Source organism: Sebastes umbrosus, chromosome 21 (assembly GCF_015220745.1).
Source record: "Sebastes umbrosus isolate fSebUmb1 chromosome 21, fSebUmb1.pri, whole genome shotgun sequence".
NCBI classification, from domain to species: domain Eukaryota; kingdom Metazoa; phylum Chordata; class Actinopteri; order Perciformes; family Sebastidae; genus Sebastes; species Sebastes umbrosus.
In genome coordinates, this window is record NC_051289.1 from 8805685 (window position 1) to 8829667 (window position 23983).

The 23983-nt window shown below is 40.8% G+C and overlaps 1 protein-coding gene across 1 annotated transcript in view; it reads left to right on the forward strand.

The window, feature by feature from the left end:
* The window catches only part of ptprn2 (protein tyrosine phosphatase receptor type N2), a 131785-nt gene that overhangs the window by 569 nt on the left and 107233 nt on the right, over positions 1-23983 (forward strand). The window contains exons 2-3 of the mRNA XM_037757389.1: positions 15368-15418; positions 22608-22721. Coding sequence (XP_037613317.1) covers positions 15368-15418; positions 22608-22721 — 165 coding nt within the window. The remainder of the gene's footprint in view (positions 1-15367; positions 15419-22607; positions 22722-23983) is intronic.

The window sequence follows — 23983 nt, forward strand, 5'->3', positions numbered from 1 at the left end:
GATATCTGAAGTGGAAAAGTTACATAATATCAGGCCCACAGTGACTACTTGCATGATGCACTATATTTAGTTTCATAGAAAAAACACTTTATACTATAAAAAAAAAAAACTTTTGCCAGCCCAATAATGACAGCCAGATTGATACACTATAACCATATTAATGCACTCAATTTCATATGGGTTTTAATGGCTGCCATGCCTATAATAAAAATTACTCAACACATGCCCTTAAGGAGCATGCAATTTTAAATCCACTTTAATATTTAATAATGCCTCCTCAGGAGACGGGGGCATTTTTCATACAGCCCTGTTTCATTTCCAGACTTGGCCCGGTTGTATTTTTCATTACCCTTGATTTGTTCTTGCCCCTCACACTGTAATTTGAAAAAAAAAAAAAAGTATGGCACAAGTCCAACGTATGACATATAAGAGAAGAAGCCATCGGGATAATTGTGTCCTTAAGACAGAAAGAGATTAGAGGGTCTCATTTTACTTTTTCAGGTGCTTCTTAACTTAACCACCTCCAATTTACACCTCTTATCACACTTACTGGTCTATGACACATGACAGTATAAACTTTATAATGAGCAAGAGGCAAATATAGGTCTCAGGTTGGCACTCCGGCTCTGTGATGATTCATACAGGCACCGAACTGCATCATATTCTTTATATTTAGAAGCAGAGGGTAGCCATCCATCCATCTTTCATCCATCTATCCTCCCATCCATCCATCCATCTTTCGTCCATCTATCCTTCCATCCATCCATCTATCCATCCATCTATCATCCCATCCATCCATCCATCCATCTATCCATCCATCTATCCTCCCATCCATCCATCCATCTTTCATCCATCTATCCTTCCATCCATCCATCCATCCATCCATCTTTCATCCATCTATCCTTCCTTCCATCCATCCATCTTTCATCCATCTATCCATCTTTCATCCATCCATCCATTCATCCATCCATCTTTCATCCATCCATCCTTCCGTCCATCCAGCTTTCATCCATCTATCCTTCCTTCCATCCATCCATCTTTCATCCATCTATCCTTCCATCCATCCATCCATCCATTCATCCATCCATCTTTCATCCATCCATCCTTCCTTCCATCCATCTTTCATCCATCTATCCTTCCATCCATCCATCCATCCATTCATCCATCCATCTTTCATCCATCTATCCTTCCTTCCATCCATCCATCATCTTTCATCCATCTATCCTTCCTTCCATCCATCCATCCATCTTTCATCCATCCATCCTTCCTTCCATCCATCTTTCATCCATCTATCCTTCCATCCATCCATCCATCCATCCATTCATCCATCCATCTTTCATCCATCCATCCATCCTTCCATCCATCTTTCATCCATCTATCCTTCCTTCCATCCTTCCATCCATCTTTCATCCATCTATCCTTCCTTCCATCTATCCATCCTTCCATCCATCTTTCCTTCCTTCCTTCCATCCATCCATCCATCCATCTTTCAAACATCTATCCTTCCATCCTTCCATCCATCCATTCATCCTACTTCCATTCTTCCATCCATCGAACCTTCCATTCATCCATCCTTCCATCCTTCCATCCATCCTTCCTTCCATCCTTCCATCCATCCTTCCTTCCTTCCATCCATCCATCTTCCCGTCCACTGTACAGTTCATTTTTTACATATAATCTTGTTGGCTATTAGGTCAACAAACATAACTTATTTGACACGTCCCTTAATTTAAGTTTACAATTCTTGTGAATGAGTCAGTGTTTATTCCCCGAGAGTGCATTTCTCTCATTGAATTCTCAGCATGTTTTTCTCTGTGTGATGAAGAGGTCTCCATTGTCAGAGCGAGGCTGGGAGTTAAGAGATGGTTATTGTTTTTAATGAGTCCCTCTGCGGATTACGCTGTGTCATTGGAAAGCTTTAGGATCAAGGTGTGCTGCTGTGATGTATATATACACATCTAAATATAATAAAAACAGTGCATATATATAAAGTATATATGCATGGGTGTGTGGAGACGTGGAGAGACGGCAGTGCTGTGCGTGGGTGTTTATGTCCTGTCTGTCTGAGAGGACATGAAAGCCAGACGAGGCGAGAAATAAGTCTGCAGCTGCACGCTCTGATTGTGAAATTAAGTGCTGTAAAATTTAATCAGTGGTGTGAATTTGGCCTTGTGCATATAGGACTAAAAACATCAGAACTTTTCACATTCATAGAGCCTGAATGCATCTCTTTAGCATATTTTGAAGTATTTAATGCACTTTTACAATCGCCCACACCTATTAAGAGGTCAACCGAAGTTGACTTTTTAATGCACGGGCTCTTGTGTGAGTGTAAATGGGTGGTAGTATGCATACAGACAACACAAATAAACATAATATTAAAACACAGGAGGGGTGTATTAGAAGCAACTCAAGCCAAAACAGTAACCACACAGTTGGTAAAATTTAGTTAAGACCTGAATCTGACTTTTTGGCATCAGTTTTACCATACTAAAAAAATTACATTATAGAAATTTATATATCCAGTTTGTTATTCCACATAACTATCAGTAAAAATGGAGATAAAAACCTAGATAAACTCTTGCTAACAGTAACTATCTTAGCAGAGCCTAACTGCCATCTCAGCATTTGACTCCAGTGGAATTAAATGACTTGTGGTAAAACTACCTTAAAATTAAATCACATTCTTAAATCAACTAATTTTTTTAATTAATTTATTATATTAATACACTATATTTGTACAGCACGTTTCAACTGATATCAATAAAAATATTAATAGTAAATGGACAGGCAGACACCTACATGTAGCGAAACAATACCTGCTATCAAACATTTGAATGTATTAAATTGTAGATTCATTTATTATTCATTACAATATACAGTTAATATTGATAGCGATGGACAGAGATACATTAAATACCTATAGACCTAACCATGCGCTGCAAATATCCCCCCAAAAAGTTTATTTTCTATAAAAAAAAATATGCCAAAGAAAGATGAAAGAACTAATTTTGTTTGTAGATGCTGTGTTTTCCTCTGAAGTTTGTCCAAAGGCAGAGTGCAGTATCTATTTTTAGGTTCTTATATAGGTTCTATGGCACTTACATAGGTACTGAATCAGCTTAAACAGTCATAAAATTAACTACTTTTCCATCTGTTGCTGCCAGCTTGAAAATGTTAAACATTTCTTTCTCAATTTCACTGCCTCTGTAGCTCTCTAGATCAGTATAGTATAGGTCACATCTGCCTGGCATGATTTAGATTCACCCTAACCCTTACAGGATGATATAAACAGCAGTAAAATGCTAAGACATGCTTGTTTGGTCACCTTGATCTGATCACATCGTCCATGCCGTCTCTTCCAGGATGACGTTCTGGTCTTCTAACGAGGTCATGCATGGGTTAACATGTTGTACTTTACCCGTGCTTTCCTGCTGGGCTGACTCAACAACCAGCCTTGAGTGCAGTGCCTTGAAGTGAGGCATGATTCAAAAGCATGCTTGAGATTTAGCCAAAGGGTGGTATTGCTATCAGTGGGAGGTGTTTGACAAACCTAACAACACTGATACATGTTAATTATGTCATAAAATACACACCGGAAGGCTGAAAGAGGAAAAAAAGGATGGAGTTAAATTGAGGATTTTCACACTGTGCTTTACTTTAAGGGTGCAGGAAGGTTAATGCCCTGTGTACACTAAAGTTAGGAAGAATATAATTTGAATAATGAATCCACTGACTACCGAAGAGCACCCTGCCAATGGAAAATTTGCAGAAATTGATTTTGTTGCGCATGAACACTCGAGCGCCTTGCAATCAGTGTTGCTATGAGGCCTGTTGTTAAAATTCTGTTGGGCGTCTCTTTTCTGTTTGCAGAGGTTTTGGCAGTGTCCTGAATCCCAATAACAACCACTGAAAATCCTGTAGTTTGTTAACTAGGCAGGCAGCCGCTCTCCAGCTCTCCAAGGTCATGTTTTGTTAGCAGGATAAATACTTTCTGCTAGGCTTATTGAACAGACATGGAATCAACTGAAATAGAGAAATATCAATCTAATAAAACCATAAGTTATGAAAAGCTTTTTGGGGATTTAATGAAATGAAAATATCAATCACACCAGAGTGTTCTAATAATGCATTCACAAATCTAACAGGAACACGGAGATCAGACTTGAGTATTTCAAAAGTGAGACTGCATGAAAATGAAAAACTTAATCACACCTTATTGATTGTGTTGATTACCAAAGTGTAGCAGGCTTTAACAATTCAGTCTCAGCTTACCTCCCTAGAAATGACTCAAATGAACGAGTGTTACATGTATTGATGGATAGAGGTATGCGTCAGGGTCGCTTATCTCCACTATGTACATGGAGACATTGTCCTTTAAGGCTGTGCTGCTGGGTCTTTTCATTACGGCTGGCTATCAGCAGCCATCTCTTAATATACCCAGACAAGTAAGATTTGATTCATAGGCTGCTGAGCTCTATCTATTTTGCCACGGGGCTCTGTCATCCCGTAGATATCAGGACTGAGTGGTGATATCAAATATCTTTATAGTGGTTATAAATCATCTCAGAGGATTGAAATGTGCTCTGACATGAAGATAGACATTTTACAACGGCGTGGATTATGAGCATGGTGTATTTCCAAGTGGCGTTGGACATCTTACTTACAGTGGAAGTGCTTTGTTTTCATCTTACATGTGTTGTGTGGTTTGTGTTGTCTTATTATTTCCTGAGTTGCTAGAACACTCCCCGTCTGTCCCACGGGACCAGTTATTCACATGGTTCATCCTGGGAGCAAGCGTATACTATAGTTCACACTGAGCATTTGAAAACAGCTTTTTTAAACTAAAAGTGCAAACACATTTATGTAAAAGGAGGGGAATATAAGAGGGAACTAAAACTGTACTTCAAATCCAATTCACATACTGTATATAAAGACAAATTATGTTGACACATTTAGTCCTTTGCAGTCCATACTAGCAGCTCTGTGAGGCTGCACTCAGGCAAAGCAGTGCTTTGAGCTAAATGCTAATTAAACATTATAGCATGCTCACAGTGATAATGTTAACATGCTAATCTTTAGTGTTTACCATGCCAAACATGTGCCGATTAGCACTAAACACAAAGTACAGCTGAGGTTGATGGGAATGGTATTATAGTTTTGTGGGTATTTTTGCACCGAAACAGACCAAAGCTGCCATCCCTAGATCTCTAGCTCGGCCAGAAACCTTCAATCAACTGTTTAAACATGTAATATGTCCATGTAGACTGCATATCAATACGCTTTCAACACCAACACATTGCTCACAATGCGTCATACTGTGTATTTTAAAAGCAGAGACACTTCTGAATAATGAAAACTCATTTCTAAAGCTCTGCTTGAATGCCCTCAGAACTCATAATTAAAGTAAAAACTGATCCAAGGATAAAAACTAATAGAGCTGCCAAAAGGAATAAGACCCTGCAGCGGTGTCTCTCGTAGTCTCAGTAAAAGGTCGCAGTGCATTTCTCTTATCTCTTAGGACGTCTGTCATCCTGACTGAGCTGCTAAAGGGTCAGCCAGCGTCGGCCTTCAGTTCACATTTTATTGACACTTTGGATGTTGAGCTTTTCTAGGAAGGCTTTGACTCATCATCCATTCAATGGCAAACTATTTATCGGATGAGATTTTATTGTGCTATACAGCCTTTCTTTGTGCACATGGCTGCGCACGCAGAATGGTTAAACGAGCATTTGGTGTGTTGTTTGCAAAGCCTGTTGTCTCTAAATTAATAATCTCAACAGCTGCAGCATTCAGTGTGAGTATAATCAAGATTGTCTGCCATCATCTGTGGTTGAATGCAATATATGCCTATTGATTTTAACTAATAAACAGCACACAGTGTTGTAAACCACATCTCCTCAGCTGCACTGAACCAACATACAGCTGCTGACTTGATAAGCTATTCATGAAGTGTTTCGAAATGCACGGGGAATATGAAGTTGTTTGGTTAATTTTCAAAGTTGCAGCCTTTAAAGTGTAAGCAGTGAATTTCTGACACAAAGCAGGCTGTATATTCCTGGCTTGGGACGCTGCCACGGCTGGTGTGATAACAGACGACGTGCGATGTTTCTCTGTGACTCAACAGATGCTCGGAGGAGTGTGTTGGCTTTTGAGTGGTTATTGAGACGAGGGAGTGGGAGCAAAGCGGCTGGCTGTGCTTCTGTGTCTTTTCCCGACAAATGTCAGCGGCTCTTGAGAGGAAGGAAGTCAGAACTGTGTCAAATAGACGCGTCGAGGCAATCCATCTCGTTATTCTCTTTCCTGCTTCGGTTCAAGGTGAAGCTAGAAGATATTCTGGGTCAAGGAGGAAAGGGAGTGCCACCAGAGAGGCACGGGAGGTTATGAGGGACTGCTCTTCTTTTTCACTCTCTAATCTAAATTAAATTACATTTCAGTCGAGGCTTTTTTGCTCCTTGGAGACTTGTCAGGTGTAAGAATGTGATGCATTAACACTGCTAGTGTTGGTTAAACAGTTTTCCCACTTCCACATAGCAGTAGTGCTTTTCTCACCTCGCCATATACCTGAGCTTCACAACCTCTTGACACAGTGTGAAAACATCCTCTGGCGTTAAAAGGAAGCTTCAACGGCTCGGCTATGCCTTTTCACAACTGTTCCTGTTCATCTGAAAATGGTGTTCAGGGGTCAGTGCGAAGGTCAGCGCTGTGTTGCAGAGATTTATAATGAGGACAATAACCCAGTAATGAGGATTCTGAAGACAGCGAGTTGAGCACAAGAATTAATCTATACTATCTCAGCTGTGATTAAAGCAGTAATGTGTCTGCCTCGTCTTAGGGTGATGCTGATTAATACTCCAGACCATTTCTCAGTGCAGCAGGGAGAGAAAATGACTGTTGGGAGGAAGCGTGGCGAGAGAGAGAGATGCTGGAAATCTAATGGGGGAGGTATTTTCCTATTTTTCTGACTAATTGATGTGACTACTGTAGTCTTCGAAGTACATTAGTGACATTTTCCTGGCAAATTTGGCTCAAATCCACTAGAAACACTTCACAGCAGCTCTAATGAAACAAGCTGTTTGGAGCATTATTCAACAACAACCGGTGTGATTTGCTGGCAATGCTGCTGAACTCTGCCCCGTCCCGATTTTTCTTCCCTCTACTCACAATGGATCAAATGATTATGTGTAATGTGAAAGGGCGGGTGGCTCTTAGTGAGGATTATCACCCGACTCTGCTGTACCCCTCAGCTCTATGGAGCGTTATGGCGTCTTTCAGCTCATTGTTTTGGTTTTATGGCCCGCAACTTTGCTGTTTTGGTTCGCTCTCAAATAGGATATAACAAGATAAGATATAACAACATTATAAGGTATCACGTAAATATTGTCTTTAATGTTCATTCCACTGGCCCCGCAATTTAGTTGATACAGGTTTAAATAACATCTCCATCTGCAAAATCCATCCCAAAACTAGACATTTTCATAATATCCCCTGTTTATAATACATTAAGTACTGTAACTACTTTTCAGTTTACCTTAATATATTGTAGGTTGTGCTATATTTGGATAGTCTAATGCAGATATAACTGAGCATTGGGTGATTATAATGTGTCAGAAGAACAGTCTCAGGTGAGACAGGAATGGGTTCAATATTTAAAATGGGGCCAGCTCGTGTTAGGACAGAGATTTAATCAGCTGAAGGGAATTCATACGTTCAATTGTGGATGACGTTATTGTTGAGAATCACCCGTTAATCTTCCAGTCCAATTAATTGTATTAGAAAGCTGTATTTAATGAAAACAATTCTGTCAGTGAAAGAGACAAAACTGATGGGTTTGTTTTAGGGCTGCTCCGTTTTAGTCGATTAGTCGACTAATAGGTTGTTTTGGTTTTAGTCGACTAAGATTTCTTTAGTAATTTTTTATGCTTTTACATGCTGAATGACTAAAGATTTGTAGTGGTGCTTTTGTGGAGAAAATCTGTTTCACAGATCTGTCGATTAAATAAACTAATCGATTAGTCGGCAAAATCGTATGAGTGTTAGTCGACTAAGAATTTCTTTGGTCAAGGACAGCCGTAGTTAGTTTGATTTTGGAAAGAGTTTTGGATTCTCCTCAGGCCACAGAAACTGTCTCTCCCTTAGTGATGAGAAGTAGTCTGAGTGGGTAGAAGTGTGGATACAGTTTCATTAAAATTACCAAACGGGCACAAGAATGACTTGGGAACACCTGCATTTTAATGTCTACTTTAGGGAACCCAAACACTGTTGTGCTGTGATGACCTGCACGTTAAATGAGGTTCAGCTGGCGCTCATAAGAGTTCAACCTTTTACTTCATCTGGAGGACTGTAGATTTCCCTCTGGGGTCGGGTTGTGTTGGTTCACTCCTCATGAGGAGGACGCTTGGCTGTTTGACTCGCTCTGCTTCTGCACTTAAACGCCCAAATCACACCTCAGAAGAGGGGAGACAATCAAATGTCTGAATCATTCAACGCGGGTCGGAGAAAAGGTCAAGCCGGCCTATTTCTGGGTCCTCCGTTGGCGCGGCGACGCTGCCATCTTTAATTCATGGCCGCTGTCTGGGCTGTCGCCTGGAGCTGGCAGCTGAGTGACTGAGAGTGACCTGCCTGCCTGGGAATTCTGAGACAAATTCTCTGGAAAATCGTTGAGAAATGTGTTTGGTTACACACCTCGGGATGTCGGAGGGTTTCATGTCAGGTTCCCTCTTCCATCAAAGTAACCCCACCTGCGTCTAGCTCCTACTAATTATTCATTCAGTTTTTAAAAATGACTTTAGAGGTATTCTCTGATGCATTACACTTTCTTTCAAGGAAAAGTTTGACAATTTTGGAAATACACTTATTTGCTTTCTTGCTGAGTTTGATCAGAACATGTCTAAAATATGACGCTACAGCCGAAGCCAGGCTAGCTGTTCCCCCCTGTTTCCAGTCTTTGTGCTAAGCTAAGCTAACTGGCTGCTGGCTGTAGCTTTATACGGTATTTAGCGTTAAGATATGGGTGTGGTTTTGATCTTCTCTCATCTCACTCTCAAGAAAGCGATTAAGTTTATTTTCCAAAATGACAAACTTTGCCTCTACGCACAAAATGGACATTTATCTTTAATATAATATGAAAATAGAAGCCTCGACAGTTAGTGTAGCTCACGGTAATTTTGTGGTGTGAAAATGGATTGTTAACAGTTGGGATGGGAATCACTAGAGGCCCCACGATACGATATTATCACGATCTTAATGCTATTTAAACATTTTGCGATATGCCGAGTATTGCGATAAGATATGTTGCGATTTATTACCTTTCTTCAACTGCAAATTATGCAGTGTTATCTTATAAGATACAGTTTTCACTCTGTTCATCTCAGAGTTTTCATTCACATATCTTGAGGTCAGAGGTCACGGGACCCCTTTGAAAATGGCCATGCCAGTTTTTCCTCGCCAAAATTTAGCGCAACTTTGGAGCGTTATTTAGCGTTCTTCCCGACTAGCTAACATAACACACCTACCAATGGATTCCTTAGGTCTTCTAGTTTAATATGATACCAACATCTTCAATCTAGCTTGAAGACTGAGCCCGCTACAACCTCTGAAATACAGAATTGTGGGGCGTCGGCTTGTTAAGCGCTTAATAGTTATATAATAAAAAGATTGATATTTGACTTCCGTGTATCGATACAATATTGCCGTGCAAAATATCGCAATACTACGCTGTATCGATTTTTTTCCCCCCGCCCCTAGTTAAGTGTGTTTCACCTCAGTTTCCTTGTGAAACGTCAGTGCACAGAATGTCGCAGCATTATTCAAACAACTGTTATAACAACGTCTTGTCATGTTAGGATGGAAAGTGCATGTGGAATGTATGAAAATGTTGAGCTACCTTGGCTGCATTGCCGACATGTGACGTGCCGCTCTTGACAAGAACAGACCTTTTGGAGCAGAGAGAGAAGCTCGGAGCCATCTTTAATTTTAGCAGGAGAGCGCCTTAACGACACAAGCTGTTTAAATCTGCGGACACGGTGTCAAGCTGATGCTAATTTGCTTGCAGGTGATGTTCCTCTCTGCTGTCCCTGCTACCAGCAGCGCTCCCTTTTCAATTCACTTGCACTTTTATTGCCGTTGTCACCCTCTGCACTGTTTGGAAATGGCTTTTTTGGCCGACAGTCCAGGTGTGTGTGTGTGTGTGTGAGAGTAAAAATACGTCAGGTGTCCTTGGTCGCAGCTTATAATTATAATAAAAGATATGTCGGTGGCCCGAGAGAGTGAATGAAATATGTCCGAAACTGCAGCAGGCTCTGGGAGTGGCTGTCCTCGCTGCCAGACTCCCAGCGTCCTCCTTGGCCCCTTAGACATCACAGATGGTTTCCCGGCACCGGCCAACCACCTGTGAGTGGAAAGTGAACGATAAAAGTCTCTGACTTCTTCTTGGGTTTAGCCTCATTGGGACATATTTAATGTTCAAGGCAAGGTCGGCCAAATGTTGAAGACGATCTCAAGCAGCTCCTCCAGACAGAAACCCGCTCTGAGCTGTGTAATGGATGGCTTGATAATGTACAGGTGGAGATTGTCTGAGATATTAATGTGGCTATATTATATTCTAATGAGAAACTCTCAGTCATTCTAATGTAATTGCTTTTCCTTAAATGACCTCAAATGAGCTTTTCCCTTTATACACGCTCCTCTCGGATTTCACGCCCCCGAGGGTCGACACCCTTGTTGTTGTGTCCCTGACACGCTGTGGAGCTGAGATTTTAGCTCAAGGTGAATTGTATTATGTGTGTCTGTGTGTAAGTGTGTGTGTGTGTCTGTGTGTAAGTGTGTGTGTGTGTGTGTTAATCCTTGCTTACTTAAACAGAAGATGCACATGCCTCCCTTAATAGCAGTTAGTGGTAATAAAGCAGGCAGGGGGCATCATGGGAAAGTGTCTCTCCGCTACACAGCTGTGGATGGAGGCTCTGGAGAGGTTTAGGCCACAGGTTATTGATCTTGCATTTCTGGAAGTGTTTTTATGCAAAACCTCCATAACATTTTGTATTTAATTTTGCAAAGACAGACAGAGATAAAACTGTAAGATCTATAAGGTTGCAGTTCTTTCTACGATCTCTTATTTCCCAGAATGATGTGAATACAGGCCAGTAACTACCAGCACGTGAACTGACTTACTGCATCCATTGACCTCCTGGATTCTCCCTGCATACTGTCGTTGTAAATTAGGTCACACAGTGCCTATTTTGGGAGGGGAAGCTAGTGCGCATTTACAGCACCTGTTAGCTCACAGCTAGTACTGCTGCAAAGGATTATTTTCATTATCGATTAATCTGGCAGTTGTTTTGATGATTAATTGATTAAGTCAATAAAATGTCAGGAAATAATGAAAAATGCAATTTTTCTAGAGCTCAAGGTGACGCCAATTTTGTCCAGATGTTTAGTTTACAATGATATAAAGCTCACAAAGATGTAAATCCTCACATTTGAGGGCTTAAAACCCATGGATGTAGAGAACTGGATACAGCGTTGGAGGCAGGGCCTCGTTCATCTATGTGATTTCAACACAAAAAGCACACTCAAATCATCTCTGTTGGTCCACCAAATCCCACTGAGGCTGCACTTACTCGACTAAATTTCCCATTGAGGAGCTACTGTGATGAGGTTGACATGGCAACAAGAGCATCAACACTCAATAGCAAGTGTAGTACTTTTTTGGAAAGGTCATTTTCTTTGTGAATGATTTTGCACACCTAGAATTACACAAAACAATGTGGCTACTCTTTTGTCATGATGCTTCAGTAAGATATAACCTGGACACCTTTTTTTTTTTCTACTTTTCTTCCTCAGCCACGACGAGTCGAGCACCCTTTTGTTTTTTTTCGCCTGAGGTATAATCAGCAGCATCCACTGTGATTGCATTTTAATTAAAAGGCGCCATTTTAATCATCTCTGGCATGGTGTTGGAGAAAGGGGATGTGGCGTTATCAATCCTATGTCCCTGCCTATCACACGCGCACACACATACACACACATGTCTGACTAACTATGCTTGGCTGGATGCTTCATTAAATGGAAGGTCGTAATTAATATTGAGAGCTGACAAGGCCTCCCAGAGAACCCGATGAATTAAGCAGGGAAGTGATGGGGAGGTAAAGTTGAATGGACTGACACTAATTGCAGGGCGGTGAGATGCATGCTGGTCAAGAGGGATTGTGTGGCTCTTCCTAAGTGCTCTGCATAAGTTTGGTCTTATATATGTATTTGTAGTCATATGCAAGCTAAATGGTAAAATATTGATCGTTTGGTCTGTAAAATTTAAAATGATGTCACTTTTAGCTCTGTTTTGGTCTCCACCAACTTTTGAGGGAAATATCTGTCTCTTTAGCTAATAAATGCTCCGCTATGTTCAACAGCTAGTCGCTACTTGCGTCTGTTTGTTTTTTGGTGCTGGGTGCTAAAGTTTTTCCGCTGCAAACAGCTGCCTGCTGCATCTTGAAATGTCCTTGATGAGAGCGTTTAGAGTGAACCAAAACAGCAAATGGGATGTAAAACAAAAACAAATGAGCTGAAAGATGCTAAAATGCTCTATAGGGCTATGTGGAACTGTAGATAAACTGCTGATAATTCACTATGTCACTAAACTATACATATAAATCATTGTTAATATACAATTATTGATTAGAGCAGTTTTAAGATTTTGTAAAGCAGTTAAAATGTGTGTTAAAAGTTTGTTTTATGGTTATATTTTATTCATTTATTTTATTTTATTTAACCTTTATTTATCCAGGATAGTGCCATTGAGATTTGAAATCTCTTTTCCAAGGGAGTCCTGGCCAAGATTTTATATTATGCCCTATTTAATATCTATGGAAAAGAGTGTCATTTAGGACTGCAACTAATGACTATTTTCATTGTCTATTAATCTGTCGAGTATTTTCTCCATTAATCATTGGTAGTTAGATGTTTGGTCTATAAAATGTCAGAAAATGGTGAAAAATGACAATCAATGTTTCCCAAAGCCCAAGATGACGTCCTCAGATGTCTCGTTTTGTCCTCAACTCAAAGATATTCAGTTTACTGTCATAGAGGAGGAAAGAAACCAGAAAATATTAACATTTAAGAAGCTTGAATCAGAGAATTTTGACTTATTTTTTCTTAACAAATTACCCAAACCGATTAATCCATTAGTTGGCGATTAATTTAATAGTTGACAACTAATCCATTAATCGTTGCAGCTCTAGTGTCATTATGGATCTGCTGTGGCAGGAAGCTTCGGAACAAAATGCTCAAGTCAGTTTTCAACCGAGAACATCATTTTAGAGTCATGGTATAATCTGCAAAATGTAGCTTAGTCTGTCCATGAAAATGAGAAAAACAGGAAAGTACGTGTTGTCAAAGAAGCCATTTGATGTTCGAACAGTAAGTTGCGTCTCTTCTGTTCAGGACATTCTGCCTTTTAGTTTTGTTCTAGAGAACTGAGCGACCTTACAGCTCTGCTATGATGCCTCACTCTACATCGTTAAATAGCCATTTCGCTGACATACTGAAGCCATTACCTCCAAAAGATGTAATGTGCCCTCGACTTTCCAAACAAAATGGCTCCATATTGTGTCTGTGTAATCCGGTTATCACGCAGACTAGACTTTAATAATTATAACAGAATAATGATCCTAATGATGGATCTGCAAAGAAGAGAACTTGAACAAACTTGGAGCAAGTGATGCCTGAAAAGTTCCCGTCTCATCCCCACCTGTCCTGATTATCTTTCCTTTCTGTGTGAATTGATTAACAGACTTCTCGCACCTATCTCTTCTCATTATTAAAGAGGTCTGACAGAGGCCTCTCCTCCCACTCAGCCTGTTCTCTATTCACGGTCACGAGCTGCTCATTGCTGTCCATCGAGGCCGCCTGGGCCAAGAGGGTGCATCCAAGTACGTCACTCCTACTGATGAGCTGAAGCAGGGAAATAACAAAGATAAAAGACTTGACGAAAGAGGACTGAGGCATGACCTAGTTGTTGATTGTCTCCGTGTTGCCAACGCTGCAAACGCCATAAACACTGTAGCCTGTCGAGAGCTTATTGAACAAACCCAAATGATTAGTGGCTCATTTATTGGCTGAATGTCTGACCCTGAATGTGACAGAAAATAACACTTCGAGAGGAGTTTTTACCCCACAGACTATTTTTTTTCCCCATTCTTTTCCTGGAAACGTGTGAACGTGGAGGATCACCTGTGCAGATGGGCGAGCAGAACAATCAGTCCTCTGCTCGCTGCAACTCCCACGTGTGAAATATGAACACAGGGAACAGCTACCCATAATGCTCCTGCCATCTGTTCATTTATTAGTCTGGAACACCCAGCCCTGGTCCAAGCGTAAAAGTTCATTAATATTCATACAACATTCATATATGGAAGCGTTGGGGTATTAGTGTCAGAGACAGGATAGGAGAAGTCGCACTAATTGGTGATTGATGGCTCTGCCATTAGTGGCGAGGCCCACGGCCACCGTTAATGTAGTACTAAGCTGTACTCTTATAGAGCGGGGACATATTTAGAACTTGTGACTTTGGGCTAATTTTGTTCTGCAATTTAGTACATTTTCTGTACATTCAATCGTCTATTGTGTTAATGCTTAAGGCCGCCATTTATATCCAATATCATTTGTTTTGTTTTCCTCCTTGTATAGCTGCTGGACTGGTTTACAATGTCCCTCTTCTCCCATCTTGAGTTATGCAGCACCCCAACGCGATGCAAGACCTACGCTTCACGTCGGGGTGTCGCATCGCCCTTTCGGGGTTAATTTCACAACCATGACCCGCTAGCTGTACATTATCCCGCTTATTACACAGCTACTTACTTAAGAAATCAATGATTTGACACTAAAACAATCCGCCAGAGTCTGACATCAGCATTGCGCCCATAGCAACGGTCTGTTATACATAGCAACAGTCTGCTGTAAAGAAATAACAGGCCGTAGAACGCCGTGATTGACCAATCGGAATTGAGTATTCAACAGAGCCGTTTAACAAATACAGATATGAAAGTGGTATCAATCTTCTCATCTAACTCGATTAATGACAGACTAATGCATTTATTGTTTAGACCATAAAATGGTCCCAGAACCCAAGGTGACATATTCAAAATGCTTGTTTTGTCCAACCAGTAGTACAAAACCCCAAATATTCAATCTACAATGATATACAGAGGAGAAAAGCATCAAATTCTTCCTTTTGAGAAGCTGTAACAAGATAATTTACGTAAATTCTGTTAGATAAATGACGTACGCGATTATCAAAAATGATGTAGAGCAACCTTTGGTGGATTTTTTTTGTCTTACTAAGTCTTGTGTTTCTCCCTCTCCTCCCTTCCAGGTTGCCTGTTTGAAGACGAGCTCTGTACACCGTATGAGTTCTGCGTCAATGGTAAGTCAGACTCAGCGAGTCGTGTACGCCCACCACACATCATTATATTGTACATCATCCCTGTAGCATCAACCATCATCGACCCAATGCACCTCTCAACCCGTCCTGGCTATTTTTAATCATTCAGGGATTTATAGATAGATAGATCGTCATTGGAGAGCTTGCTCACCGCATTTTGTTCCAGCTCAGTTTAGACACATGAGTCATGTTTAAGAAAAGCTTTAAAACATCTGGGAGCAAGGCTGCAACAGTGAGAGGCGAGCACAATATACCTATTAAACAGTTGTCTCATTTAATTCATCTAACTAACCACCAGGCTTCGGATCAATACCGGCAGGATGTTTTCCCTTTTATATGTCAAGGTTTACCCAAACCGCAAATGGTCACGACCTCATCTATAAAACCATCTTGTCATGGAGGATGGATGCGTCTGTGTCAGTGGTTGCCGTGGCAACGTGTCACCTGGGGAAATGTCATGGCTTTTCACAGCGTGGCATTCAGCAGAATCACACACAGCAGGGGGGCTTCAATTTTAAAGGAGATTGATAGCGTGTCGATATCGAGGATCATCTTCACGAGAGAGCCGTCGTGAAAGGTTAATGTATTCTCCCGTAGTGGAAGGTTCCAACACCATATTGTTCTTACACGCCCACTGGAGATCTACATCCGTCCCAGGGCGTGTTTTGTTTTTAATGATTGAATGCCTGCGCTTTGAGTTTGTTTGTTTTGTTTGCTCGCTTCATTTGCTTTCTGCAGATTCATCATACAATCAATTTCACAAGCAAGATGAAGCCAGCGAAGGGGACTCGTGCCTCGTTGGCAGACAATAGATTTACATGCAAAACATGATGTGACCTATAGGAGACAGCGTGGAGTAACAAACAGGACAAGCAATGAAAAACAGGACAAGTACCAGTTTGAATATTAATATGACACTAAGAAGAGGAGGGATGAGAATGACCTGAGATGATTATGTTTAGTGTTTGTCTCTCGTTACAGTCTGTGGGTGGCTTTGTTTATTACTAACCTCTTGTGTATTTACAGTGAACATATTCATTTTAATGCTTTAATTCTCATACACTCAAATCAGTTTATCAGGGCTGCAACTGACAATCATTTTCATTATTGATTATTTTCTATAGTAGTCAGTCAATAATTTTGTCTATAAGATGTCAGAAAATAGTGAAAAATGCCAATTGTAATTTCCCAGAGTTCAATGTGACATTCACAAATGACTTGCTTTGTCTAATCAACAGCGCAAAAGCCAAAAATATTCAATTTACTATTATATCAAAATAGATGCTGATTACTTTTCTGTCAATCAATTATAATTGATTTATCAATTATAAAATGTTCACCGATGTGCTTTGCCGAGAGATGACAACTGCAGTCTAGTAAAAACACAAAACTAATAATGTAAATTGATCCAAAATTAATAAATTAAGCATGAAAATCAAAACATAACAAGCATATTGCACATAGAAATAATGTTTAATAAAAGCAGAAATAATGAATATCAACAAGCTGAAGAAAAGAGACGGGTCTTATAGAAATAGTTTGACATTTCAGGTACGCCTATCGGCTTTCTTGTCGAGAAATGAATGTCCAGATGAGAAGATTGATACCACTCTTCTAGTTTTCACAGCTTGCAGTATTTTAGTGTGTTCAGGTAGGATTTTAAGTAGGATATGAAGACAATAAGGTTGGATTTCTATTTTGCAAATTTGCGTGTATATTGAGATTGATAACAAAGATTTTCTTGACAAGCATTCAGCAAAAAAAAACAAAAAACTAATAAAATAACAATAAGCATCTATTTTTTCTGTTTAAAAAAAGATTAAGGTCAAACCAGAAAGTCTGACTAAAGGTACAGTCCCCCAAAAAGATGAGTTATTGTTTCATCTGTTCATCAGAAGGAACAAAGAGGGTCAACAATTAGCCCATATTATACAATAACTGAATTAACGGGATAACACCTGTGAACTGGCTGTAGTTACATTTAGCGGAGTGGTATCAGTCCTCAGATGGGGTTTAAAGATATCTGTTGGCGGGGGTAAGATCTAATAGTGAGGGATAGTCAGTAGTCTTTGGGTTTGCAACATGTTAGAGAAGCAAATTTGGAGATCCCTACCCTTATTTCCATATTAACCCAGTTTAGGAAGAAACAGGGAAGGAGGAGGCCGTGCAGAAGAGAAATATGAAAGACTGACTTTAATTACACCGACTGCATTGGTACAGAAGGGAGCGGTGTGTAAAGCCTAATAGAGGGAAATTGCTGACACCTCGACAGAAAAAAACCCAGAGGCACAGAGGAGGGTCGTGGTGGGTGTGGACGTTTCATATTACATTAGACTATCACGCAAAGCTATGATGTGGATGGTCATTTCTTTCCCCTACATCTCTTCATCTTCTATTTTATTTTTATACGACGCTTTGGCCCAAGGAGCAACGCTCACATTATCCCTCTCACGCTGAAATATAATTACAGGGCGCTATGCTCAATAAAGGCAAATATATACAGGCGAGAAAGATTAATGTTGTACCTAATATGCAAGTAATGAGACATTATTTAGTTGCTTCATAACCCTCTACATATATTCAATCTACGCTCTGTCACTCTCCATCGGGCTCCTGATGAGCAGCAGCAGCATCCGCCGCGCAGACAGAGGATGAGTGGGAGTAACTAGGTCTGCCACTTCAACTCTTCCCCAGGTCCCTGAAGGAGTAACCTGGTTTATTCTGGGCTGGGCCAACCGTGCTCTTCCTCACCCATGCTGTTGCCATGCAAAGTGGCTGAGGGGAGGGGAAGGTTGAGAGAAGAAGCTGCTCTCTGCGGTGTCAATCAGCACCATTTTATACATGGCTGTCTGTCATTTACAGTGCATGTAACAAGTATTCGATCGGCTCAATGATTCGAAGTGTTGGCTAAAGGTGCTTTTACTAAATACTGACTATAAATACTGACATTTTATATTTGTAATTACCATTACTAACTACTTTGACCAATTGTGAATACTTTTTATAGGGTACAAGTACCAGCTTTAATAAATGAGAAGGGCAAAGAGGAAACATGTTCTTCTGCTGTAAATGTTATTGTGTCATTGATTAAGTAGGTCAATTACCATCCTCCATATATCATTAGATCTTCTGCTGTCATGTCTCATTTTGGAACCAACCTTTTCAAATCTTTGTTTCCATCTTCAGGGGAATACTTTGTCAGGCGTTCGTCTAAAGAGACCGGAAATGCATTTTAATTTGATGCAACTCTCCAGAGTCTGTGGCTTGCTGGTATGATAAGCTAAGCTATAGTACAGTGGATAAGTGCTACAAGTTTCCCTGAGGGCACCGGTTGCCTCCTATTAAACACTTAACCAACAGCGCTTCATCGATTGGTGGTTATCTCGCCTCCACTTGGGCCTATATTGTCTGAAATGTCCGCGCTGTATTTTAGATTTAAACGATTTAGGTGATGCGTCCATTGATCGAAAAGCACGCAACGAGTTCAACTGCAGCATAAACACTTTAAAGCAACCACTACAAAATCTATAAACCCAAACAGTGTGCATGGGCGGAGAAAGAGCGCCGACGCAGTGGGTGCAAATCCAAGAATAATCAAGAAGTGTTAAGTGAAGAAACACATATGAGACTGTACAAAAGACACAAGCTCTTCGGTGCCAAATGGGAGAAGTAATGATAAAAATAAAATAGACCTAATTTATATTCCACAGTTAAATTGAATCGGCGGTACGTTTTGATGTCTGAGAGTCTGGTTTATCTTTATTAATTTCTGTATTTACATGTAGATTGCAGTGCATGCATAAATGTAATTATCATTTCAAAGCCCACAATGTTCACATTAAAAAAAGACCTGAATAATCTGTAAACATTAATCACATCCTGATCACTTTTGTTTCTGTCCTTTTCTTTAGTAGCCGACTACATCTGGCCGGTCTCGGTGCATTGATTCGGCCCTATTCATTTTCATGACATGAGTTGCACAGCTAATACACCTGTTCCAATACGTCTTAATTTGTCTCCCGGGTCCGTCTCCTCCTCCTCCCGACGTACAGTCTTTTGGAAATGCCTTGCTGACTGTCAGCTTTAGTGTTTGCTCCTGTTATCCCAGAGCATTAGCCTTCACAGTTTAAATAGCTTTAGCGGCAGCCGGGTGTCGCACTGTCTGTCACAGTGGGAGGAGAGACGGCGTCTGGATTTACAGCTCTTTACCTTTTTTTTTTTGGCTGAAAATCTTCGTCTTTATTCCTGTCAACATGGCGCTTATCCAGACGTAGCTTCTCTTTAGTGAGGATGTCACTGATTTGTAGGGTTGTACGTCTGAGGATTGATCGATTGATTTCTGTGGCCTGTTTCATGCATTATAGATTAGATTGATCAGGGGTCATTTGCATTGCTGTTGCCTTTTCTTCATTGCAGGGACACAAATTGATCCATTGTCAGCTTAATATTTCCTTAAACCTGACAGATGATCACTCAAAAATCACTGTGTTCTGCTCTGCTTGATGGATTTTTGCTTCATTCCCAAATAGCCTTCAATGTGTCAGACCTACGTAAATTATCTGCTGATATATTTTAGGAAAAACTCAAAAAATATTTAATTGCCCTGCATTTCTGTTATTTTCCGATTTGAACAACCCTTCATGCACCAGACACACGCTGCGCTCCTCCACGCCTGAAATTAAAATGTTTTTAGCTGTCAGAAAAATCAGTTTCCTGCAAACTGTCAACTACAATGAGCCACTGTTGCTTGATAATCTCAGTATTGTGCATAAACACTATAAAGTGACAGCACAGTGCTTTGTGATTTGTCATGCATGCTGCTCCGAACGGTTCACTTCGTTAAGACAATCAACTGTAATGTTGAAACAAGGGTTTCTTTGTTGTAAAATACCTCTGACTTCTATTTTAAAAGCACTAAATCCCTGACAAAGGAGAAGGAAATAACATGTTTAACTGTAGCCATTGCCATGGAAACTAATTAGGGATGCAGAGCGTCAAACATTTTACATTTTCCCATGACTTGTTATGTCACCAGCCTCTCCTCATTTCTTACATAATATGTGTTTGTTAGCGTCTGACTGGGGAAAACTAAATCATACCAGAAGTCCTTGAGAAATATAATATAATGACAAAACCTTAAGCTATTATATTAACCATGTCACCCGCGATAATATCATTAGAAGAGTGTGCTTGTTGGTGCAGAGTAAGGAGACAGTTGACGTCTTGTGAATCAGACGTCTGTGATGATCTGTGCATCTGTAGGTGGGAAGTTTTCCTCTGCGCTGTTTTGAGTTCCCAGAATAACTCCTGAGCGTTGCACTGTGTTGTTTATGCTAATTCATCGCCTCCCACGGGCTTCTTCCTGTACAGAGCTGTCATTTAACGGGTCACAGGCGAAGGGGGGAGGGGGGGAGTCAGGAAAACACCCGCTTCTCGTTTGGAATAAGAATTAAGTTTAGATTCTGACATCACGTTATTATCTCTGTAATCAGCAGTCACTGACTTCTACACCGAACACGGCACTGTAATTAAATTATTTGTAGTCGAAGGTGAAAACTGATGCTTGATGAGGTTTAAATAGATGAAATAAAAAAGTGAATATTTTTCCTTTTCACTCGTCCTCCTCTCTGTGTCAAAAAGTTAAGTCACGTAGATCAGGCTCCCTTTGTGCGGCCGGTTGGCGCCAGGGGGGCCTCCGCAAATTGGAGGGACGATGAAGGAAAATGCTAAAAAAAAAATTATTTTGAAAAATAAATTCTTATTTTTATTATTATTATGAAATCTAAAATATAATGTATTATAATATATAACATATCAGAATCTTATTTGCCACACCCTTCTTTCAAAAACATCATTCATCACGTCAGAAGCTGTCAGTGTTGACCTTTAACGGTCTGCGCCTGCCACAAAGCTGCTGCTGAAAGTAGCTATCATCTATCTAGCTAGGGCTAACTCACAAAGATGGACACGTTTTTGAAAAGAAAAACACATACAATACAAGCAGATACAAACACGCAGACACACACAATATTGTTGAATGTTGTTAAACTAAACTGACAAAAAATGCAAAAAATCTTATAATGGAAACCAGAAATATTGAATCTGATGATGTGATTAAAGGTTTGAAATACAATTATAATTATTATTGCATTAATAAAAGTAAGGAAATATATTGAGAAGTTTTATTTTATTTATTTATTTTAACATTTACTGTAGCATTGTCAATGGTTTTTTAAAGGCATCTTGCAATAGGGGGGCCCCAGCCGTAAACTAATGCTACTTAGGGGGCCTTTGCATTGAAAAGTTTGGGAACCCCTGACATAGATGATTAAGAGATATTATTGATCATAAACGTGCGGTGTATGGATGGTGTCGGAGGAGGAGACAGCATGTAATGGACATCAGTGTTTGTGTGTTCTACGGTCCCCCGACGTGTCATTGGGCGTCAGTCGTACCGTTGATGTTTGCTGTCACTGTCCGACATCTTGGGCCTAATTAATGGGACGCTGCGGTGCATGACAAAGTGTTGATTCACATCATTAGATCTCGTCTAATCTCGGTGGCATCCTCACACATACTCGCACACGGCAGTACGCATGATTGCTCTCGCGCACGGACGAGATGGCTCAGATCGAATCTGTAGGATTCATCTCCAGAGATCATCTGAGAGGTGGACTTTCATTTGGTGAGTTTAGCCAACAAGAGACGCGTGGATTTATCTCTCCAGCTGAGAGAAGGTGACAACGCGGGTCATTTATATTCCAGGCGCCGCGTTTGCACACATTGCGCTCTGACCCCCCCTGAGCCTCCGCATCCTTCTGAGGTCTGGACCAGCCATTGAATTATGGGGCTGATAGGGACTCTGTGGCGTGGGTTGCCTAGCAACCTGTATTGAGTGAGGCGGGAGGCCCTGCTGATAGGGAGATTACCAGGGTCCCTGATAAAGTCCTTCCTGCCATGAACGGCTGCTTATCGTTGTGCTGTCAGAGGAAAAATGTCAGCTATTACCTCCCCCAAAACAGGAAGTTAGAGGTGTAGAGACGCTGCAGGTGCCACACACCATTACAACATTTTAACTGGGCACGAAACATCTTTCTCATGTGTGCTTCTCACTTTCAGCTATCAAAACACATCCCTCATGAACCTGTTTCCCTCTGTTCTTTTTCTGTAGATGGAGTGTTTGGAAGGTGCCAGGAGTTGGCCGCCGCAGACCTGTACACATACGATGTTTCTTCCTCTGCTCTGCAACGCCTCAGGATCCTCCTACAGAAACTGGCTCACAGAGGTACACGCCGCCTGTCTGTCTTTGTCCGAGCGTCCCCCCCCTCCTGTTCGGCAGCCTTTATCAGTCATGTACAAGGCCTTACAGCAAATGCTTGTCAACTGCCATTGTGTAACGCAAGCCAAATAAGCCGAGCTGTCTCCTTGGCTAGCGCGGTGCCACACCAACGAGCTAGAACAGGTCATTTGACTCATATCGGGCCATTGTTTTTTGCCATCATCGCCGAACCCCAGCAGCCAATCTAATTGGCTTGTACGCTGGTGGGACATTGAGAGCTAATTTTGTGGATGAGTAACTGTGAGGTGCACGGTGTAATCACATTAGGCAGTCTCCTACTCAATCAATGGCAGCAGCTAATGTGTTTGTTATAACAGCTTACATCTTCGGGGGGGCGTATTTACAATAGGATGTCTTCATAGCAGAAGTATAGCTCATTATGAATGAAGTTACAGTGAGGGTCCCCAACCTTGGAGCCATTCTGGAGTCATGCAGCGGCACATCTCCTCAGTTTTGTCCCGTTAATATGGCCGATTTTTATATTCATGTCTTGTACCGTCTGTGGTAGGCAGAGCTTCTTCTTTGCTGATGGTTGTTATGGTGTGTGTAACAGCTAGAATTGACTGGAGCCTCCAGGCAGTCTGCCGTTATGGATCCATTGCTGCTAAACAAATGGATCTGGCTTGTTTGTTTCTAACAGACAACTCTTGGAAAGGTATTTCCCGCCCATAAAATGTCTAAATTTAGCTTGAATGTGATGTAGGAATATGTGTCCCAAATGGTTACATGGACCCGTATAGTCTTAATTACTTCCTAGGAAGTTTCCTGGAAAGACATAAGTAATTTGGTACTAATTAAATGTGAAATAATGCAGACACAGTGTCTCACAGTCTCAGACCTATGTCTCTATTTTACTTATAATTAGTACTAATTACATGGTTATTTCTTTTGACAGGAAATTATTAATTAATTTGTAGGACTTTACAGACCAAGCAAATTATAAGAAAATTATGTGCATATTTTCTCCACACATTTGGCAGCCTGTAACTGCAGCTATAACCCACCAGGGGGCAGTAGACTCCTTTAACACAGACCGTGACCACCAGCATCAGCCCACAGAATATAATTGGCTTTGCAGGCCACTCTGAGCTTAATATCTTTTAACAGGCGTGAACCACTGTTGAAAATCATTAAGAGTAAGCAGTCGGCCGGAGGAAATCCAAAAAAAAAAAAAGAGGGGCGAAAAAAAAATGCAGTGATGAATATTA